This window comes from Gastrolobium bilobum, unplaced genomic scaffold (assembly GCF_033153095.1).
Source record: "Gastrolobium bilobum isolate Gb01-03AN ecotype WA unplaced genomic scaffold, APGP_CSIRO_Gbil_v1 utg16275, whole genome shotgun sequence".
NCBI lineage: Eukaryota > Viridiplantae > Streptophyta > Magnoliopsida > Fabales > Fabaceae > Gastrolobium > Gastrolobium bilobum.
The window spans coordinates 216,003-223,405 of NW_026896379.1; the positions used below are offsets into that span (position 1 = coordinate 216,003).

The following is a 7,403-nucleotide window of genomic DNA, read 5'->3' on the forward strand; positions in this document are numbered from 1 at the left end:
AATAAATGTTGAACTAACAAATACAGTACGAACACTATTCACCAGAATAGCCTCAACAATGTACTTGCATTACAAAGCAAAATGAAGAACTGGAATAATAAAGGTTCAAAATGCCAATACAAAAATAACCAAGAAGAAAATAAAAATGATGTAAGAGAGAGCCCCTACAAAATTCCCTTGCTTTTTATACTTGATCCTTCGCATGCACGGGTTTTGGGCCCCTTCACCAACAATCTCTACACGCTCTCCTTCACTGCGAGTCACACGAGCGCTCCTTGCTCCACGCTCTCCTCAAATGCTCCAACAAAAAGAATCTCACTACCCGATTGTAACAACCTCTAGGTCACTATTTGGTTAGGGGAAAATTTCTAGATCAATGGTCACATGAATCACTACAAATAAAGGCTTTTGTGGTTAGATGTTCAACAATAATCAAGCTGGAAGGTCGATTGGAGCGGCTTGGTGGTTTGCAGTGAGAGGGGTGGTTCGAATGATGGGGGGTTAGGGTTCGCTAGCTTTGGGTTTCCAAATGTGGTTCACGCCTTGCACATCTCGTTCTTCCACTTTTTCTTTCTGATTCTCAATTGGGCCTTTTTGACTTGAACCCTACAGCCCATTCCTCTTTATTTTTTCTCTGCTTTGGTAGCCCTTTCCTTTCCCTTGACTTTGTGGGCCTGAAATAGCAAAAACAGCCCATTCACTTTTTACTTCACATAATATCAACTCAATGTAATTGAGGTTAATATTATACAGAATATATTATTTTCACCACATTTTCATACTAACAACCACATGTTTTAATTTAAATCATATTTCCTGGACTTATCATTGTCTGCATAGGATAAAAGGGAATAGCAGATATCACCGATTTGGCCAGTGTGATATGACTTGCCAAAGAAAGGGAATTATGCTTCTAGGTACTCGATTTTTGTTGGACCCGATCAAGGACGTAAGAGTAGGGGTGTCAATATGGGTTGACACGACACGAATTTGACACGACACGAATTTGACACGACACGAATTCGACACGACACGAATTTTCATTCGTGTCAAAATCTTCAACACTGACACGACACGAATTTTTTGCGGGTTGATACGACACGACACGAATAACACGCAAAATAGGGGACAAAACGGTAATTGACAAATTTTTTTTTAAAAATAGATCGAAAATAAATAAAAAATTAAAAAATAATAATAAAAAAATAATAATTAAAAATAATACGGGTCGACACGAACACGAATTCATAAACACGAACACGACACGAATTTTTTGCGTGTCATTTTTTCCAACACGAACACGACACGAATTTTTTTACGAGTCAACCCGAACACGAATTTTCGTGTCGTGTCGCGGGTCGACCCGCGTGTCAAAACCCATATTGACACCCCTACGTAAGAGTAAGATTGTCTAGTGACACATTTATGGCCGAGGGGAATTCAAGATATTTCCCCAGGACGCTTATCAAGCAAAACCCCACACGGTCACTGATTTCTCTTGCTTTACTATGATGAACATTTCTAGAGAAGAGAACTCTCATTTTTTTCCTATCTCACCTTTTGGTCGGAAGCTTGATAGAAGACCTAGAGAATATGGTTAATGATATGAGCTTTATCTAAGGATGCTTCAGCAAAGAGGATAATATTATCTGTTAAGAAAAGGCGTGAAATCGGGGGAACATCCCTTTAATTTGAGAAGGATATGATTCCACGCTCGAACATTGATTGCAATTTGTATCATATGGGCCAAGTTTTCCAAGCAGAGAACAAAAAAGTATGGTGAAATATGGTCACTTTGACTTAGCCTTAGATGGTTGAAATTCCTTTGTGGTACTTCCATTCCAAAGAATATCACCGTAGTGACGCATTTAACAAGCAATTCAATGATATTATGTGGTAGGCCAACCTCCTTTAATGGTTAGAGTATTGTTGCTACTCACGGCAAGTGCACCGATCGTACAAGTAATATATGATTAAGTAAGAGATCGTTCCCACGAGGATTACGGTTCAAGCACTAATTCACTATCGCAAACTTAGTTGGACAATCGAAAGTGTATTTGGAAACAGGATTTGAATTGCAAAATTAAAATATTAAATATTAAGCTAATTACTTGCAAGAATTAAAGACAAGAAATTAAAGATGTGATTTAACTAATAAAATAAAAACGTAGCTAGGGGTTCGATTTCATTTAATCTCCTTATTACGTTTGAATTCCTTCTTAATGTTAATTGTCCTTAGTATCAATCTAATCAATTCTTTCGCATGTTATTAGAGCTCAATCCCTTGTTACTCTAAAACCTTTACAATATTGGAAGAACCCTAGTTCCCCGGTTATTCCCCAAGCATGCAAGCATTAAGTTCAAGAATCTTAAAGATTACGCAAACCCTATGTCTATCCCTAGAATCATAGCGTTTACGATGAAGTTATCAGATATGGATCACACACCAACATTCCTATTGTCATGCATTCACCGATGATCATTATATAAGATTCAAGCCTATATAAAGCATTAAAAACAGATAACTTCATTCATGATATAAAGGAAAATTAACACAGCGAATTGTTCAAAACATAATAAATTGACTAAAATCCATCTAACCCTAACTACTTAAAGAACTAGCCGGACATAGCAAAATCAAGAACAAAAGAAAATAGAAAGGCTCCCCCAAACTCCATAGGTGATTGGTGGATCTTCAAAATCTCCAGTGAACACTTGACGTTGATCTGTCTCCGCCGCTCACGAACATGAATCTGATGTTCCTCCGCGTTCCTTCAGCCTCCAAGCACCCAAAAGTTGTTTTGCAATGTAAAAGTTATGTATTTCTGGTCCCCAATGGTGTTTAAATAGATCAAGAGTTCGTATTGCAGTAGAAAACTTGAATGGGCCTAAGTTGGACTTGTCTGGGCGCTTAAGCTTGTGAATGGGGGCTTAAGCTCCCACTTCTAACAACTTGATAAGATCTTCAATCTTATTGTTTTCACCTTGATTCATCTTCTTTTCTGATTTGATCTCTCTTTATCTAAATCTTCATATTTGAATCATTTGTTATCAAAACCCTTTAAAAATAACAAATATATTAATTAGTTCCAACAATCAGATAATGTTCATGATTATCATTTTAAAACCCTAATTTTTGACTTGTTCAACTAGATAATTCATATTATTTTAGTCCATTAAACAAGATAAACTAAAGGTTTATCAAACAATTCCCAGATTTGAACATTGCTGTCCTCAGCAATTAATTAGAATAAAACTATGGGAAAGTTTAGAGACGGCTAGTCATGCTTGATGAATAACAGGCAGAAAACTGATCAATAATGAGATATCAAAGTATTCAGACTTATTAAAAATCAATGACACATCAATTTCAAGCAAACAGTCATAATTCACCAGTCATAAAATCATAACATGCGTTCTCAAAAGAAAGAGTAGTACCATTTAATTTCCACAACACCCTCTCACTGGATTTTTATTTATTCACTCACACTCAGTGTTTAAGGGTACGTGTTTCACTCTTACTTTACTGAATTAACACTACCATAAGCTTGTTTATATTCTCATTCTCCACAGTATTACTAGTATACAAAGTCAATCAAGAGGTCTTTGTTAAGGTTGTAACGTGGCTTAGGTAAAAGGGAAGGAATCATCTGGGTAAGTGGCTTAAGATAACTGATCAAAATTCAACTTCAAAGAGGAACTAGTTTAACTGTTCAACATATAGTAAACAGATTTCTCTTATTTTCCTCCTCTTTTCTTCTTCCATTTATTCATATAATATAAGTCTTTTATTTCTTTTCCTTCTTCCTTTTGTTTTTCTTTTTCTGTTTTTGTACATATAAACAGTTCAACCTTTTTCTTTTCATTCCTTTTTTCCACCACTTTGTGGCAATTTCCCTCTTTTCACCTTTTTCTCCCATACACTTAGAGTTTGATTTTCTCTTTTTGTTTCAATCCTATCCAGTTCCTCATTTAATTTTGAAAATTAATCAGTTCAGGTGAGGATGTGTATGGAATGGCTATTCATAATGTACTGTCAATGAACAAACAGGCCTCGGCTCAAAAGGGCTTAATCTAAGAATAAACCTTCAGGGTGGCTATTTGGCTATCTAGCTTTTAAAAAGAACTGCCTCTATCATTTCAACAATTGTATACTACAGACCATTTCAAAGAGAAACAAAACAAGTTCTAGAGTGATTCAACAGTAAAGTTCACACCACAAAAAAAAATTCTGTTTAGGCTCAAAAGCTTACGGCTAAGGATGTGAGACTTATTTTTCCACTCTCTCTTTGATTACTCTAGTTATTCTTCTCTTATTCCAGTGAACTATGAAGCATGCTTGACTGACGCTCATTTATGTACGAAAATAAAATTTATTTACATCATTATACTCTTGATATCAACTATCAACCAATTTCATGTAATTATTCATTATGCATCCATATCAAGCACAATGGAAAATCTCTTAAGATCCACTAATTATTTATTGACTAAGATGGAAGGGGTCTTAAAAATAATTAAAAAAAAAAAAAAACTTAAATATTAAACTAACTAATATATATGAAGACCTTAAAATAAACTAATACTAAATCAAAATAATATATTTAAAATCATATAATATGAAAATAATATTGAGAAACTCCCCTGAAAAACTGCATTTGTAATTTGGATATTTCTGTGTACTCCGTGTAATCAAGAGTTTCTTCTTCCGACCATGTGAAGTTTATGGTCTGATGAATTGCATGGTACCCATCCCCAGATTTAAATCTTGTTGTCCTCAGCAATAAACTTAAATCTAAAAGAATCCTAAGCAAGAAATCAGAAAAATTTGATACTGTACTCTGCACACATGTCACAGATAAAGAAACTACGTCAGCATGTCATATCCAAAAAAAAATCATAGTCACGTCAAGATCAGTCTCAATATACATCTCATATCAACATGAACTAAAATCAACAAAAGAAAAAAAATCTAAACATTGAGACAATGGTCAATCCTCATCAATTTCAGTAGTGGGTGCAATATCATTTCTATCAGCATCCTGTGTAGTGTCTGCAACCATATCAGCATTAGTATTCGAGTATCCAACATGTTTGCAAAGTTAGTGCAATTTCCACATAACAATTCCCAGATTTATATTCAGATGCATCTGAAAATAATAATGAGTATATGGAACTGAAATACTTTAACAGTATGCATAATGTCAAAGATGAGCGCGCTTAAGCGCAGTGATTCGCGCTTAAGCGCGCTGAGGCAGTGAGAAATGGGATAAAATTTTATTTAGCGCGCTTAAGCGCGATTCAGAGAGCTTAAGCGCGCTAGGGCCGAGAGAAATTTCACTTTTTTTGGGGGCTTAAGCCTCCTTTAAGGGCTTAAGCTCTCAATACTTAGAAAATTTTCTCCATATTTTCCTATTCCTTGCATTCATCTCTACTGTGTATTCTTCCACCTCAATAATTCTGCTCAATATCATACACAAAACATATAAATGAATAAGAGTTGCGTACCTGTGTATGCTTTAATTCTCTTTGTGCTCTTCTTCTCCTTTCTTTTCACTAATATAGTAGACTTGATCTTGCGGTTGAATTATAGGTGAAGGGACTTCTTTATCAAAGAACTTGAAAATTGCTTGCTCCCCGTCTACCCGTAAGATCAACTCGCCTTTCGATACATCAATCAGCGCTCCTGAGGTTGCCAAGAAAGGTCTTCCGAAGATCATAGGAATAGTAGAATTTTCCTCTATATCAAGGATGACAAAATCAACAGGAATGATGAATTTGTCAACCTTTACCAGTATGTCCTCAATAATGCCATAAGCTTGCTTTGTAGAACGGTCAGCCAGTTGAACTATTGTCTTGGTTGGCCTTACTTCAGTGATCCCCAGTTTCTTCATCATAAATAGTGGCATCACGTTGATGCTAGCACCGAGATCACATAGAACATTTTTCACTTCCATATTGCCTATGTTGCATGGAATGCTGAATCTTCCTGGATCTTTAAGCTTTGGAGGCAACTTTTTCTGGATAATGGCACTGCATTCCTCTGTCAGCGTCACCGTCTCACATTCTTGTAGCTTACGCTTTCGTGATAGAAGATCTTTCATGAACTTTGCGTAATTGGGCATGTTCTCCAAGGCTTCAGTAAACGGGATATTGATTTGCAGCTTCTTGAAAATGTCAAGGAACTTGGAATATTGCTGCTTTTTGATTTCCTCTCTGAACCTCTGCGGATATGGAATCTTTGCATAAGGTGAGAGCTCCAATGGCTTTTCTTGCCTTTCTTGAGCTTTCTTTTTCTCCCATTTGAACTCTTTCTTTTCAGGAACAGATTTCTCTACAGCAGATTCTTTAGCAACTCCCTTTTCTTTTTCCTTTTCAGTTGCAGGTTCATCATCTTTATTTTTCTCAACTGAAGGCTTTACCACATGTTCAATGGCTTTCTCACTCATAGTAGTAATTGCATTGCAGTGTTCCCTACTTGGATTTGGAATAGTGTTACCTGAAACAGTTCCTTGAACTCTTTCAGTGAACTGCTTTGATAGCTGGCCAATCTGAGTTTCAAGATTCCGGATAGAAGCTTCTTGATTCTGGAATGAGGCCATTGTCTCTTGCATAAAGGCTGAAGTGTCCTCTCTGAAATTATTGGAACTTTGAATGTAATCTGCAGTGGTCTTGGATAGTTGTACAAAGGCCTTCTCCCATTCTGATTGTTGTGGAGGTTGTTGCTGCACTGGCATAGGAGGATTCAGTTGATGGTTCGAACTGTAACTAAATCCCGGGTGTTGATTTTGATTTTGATTTCTCCACCCTTGATTCTGGTTATTGCCGTATTGGTTCCTCCCTGGATTATATGGAACTTTTTGATCATGCCAAATTCCATTAACATCTGCAGTTTCGGGTGCCCCACAGTCTTCAGTAGCATGAGCACCTGCACAAATACCACAAGTTATTTGAATATTATTAACAGAAGAGACTTGAGAACTGGTAAATTGCTTTGTGAGAGCATCTAGTTGTTCTTGTTGTTTCTTGTTAATTTGTAAAATCTGTTCATTCTGAGCTAAGATGGCATCATAGCCATCAAGCTTCATAATCCCCGCTCTTCTCTGTGGTACTGGAGCATTATCATACTCCTGAGAGGCTAGAGACTCTAGTAATTCCAAGGCTTCCTCTGGAGTTTTTGTTTTTAAGGACCCTCCTGATGCAGCATTCACCAATGTTCTTGTGTTGGGTGTCATCCCTTGGAAGAAAGTTCTCGCTTGCTCCCATGCTTCAATGCCATGTTGGGGACACTTCCTGAGTAGTCCTTTGAATCTTTCCCATGCTTCATATAGAGATTCACTTTCTTTTTGTTCAAAAGAAGTGATATCCGCCTTGAGCTTTGCCATTTTCGAAGATGAGAAAAA

General features: G+C 36.6%; 1 protein-coding gene and 1 non-coding gene across 2 annotated transcripts; one reads left to right on the forward strand and one right to left on the reverse strand.

The window, feature by feature from the left end:
* Positions 1-5,519: 5,519 nt before the first annotated feature.
* LOC133299455 (uncharacterized) lies at positions 5,520-7,235 on the reverse strand. Its single transcript, XM_061498912.1, has 2 exons — positions 6,423-7,235; positions 5,520-6,371 (listed from the first exon to the last, which is right to left on the reverse strand). Exons 1-2 carry the CDS (start codon positions 7,233-7,235, stop codon positions 5,520-5,522), a joined length of 1,665 nt encoding a protein of 554 aa, XP_061354896.1.
* A 37-nt stretch (positions 7,236-7,272) lies between these two features.
* LOC133299457 (small nucleolar RNA R71) lies at positions 7,273-7,379 on the forward strand. Its single transcript, XR_009749926.1, has one exon. It is a non-coding gene; the product is annotated as a small nucleolar RNA R71 (small nucleolar RNA).
* Positions 7,380-7,403: the final 24 nt, after the last annotated feature.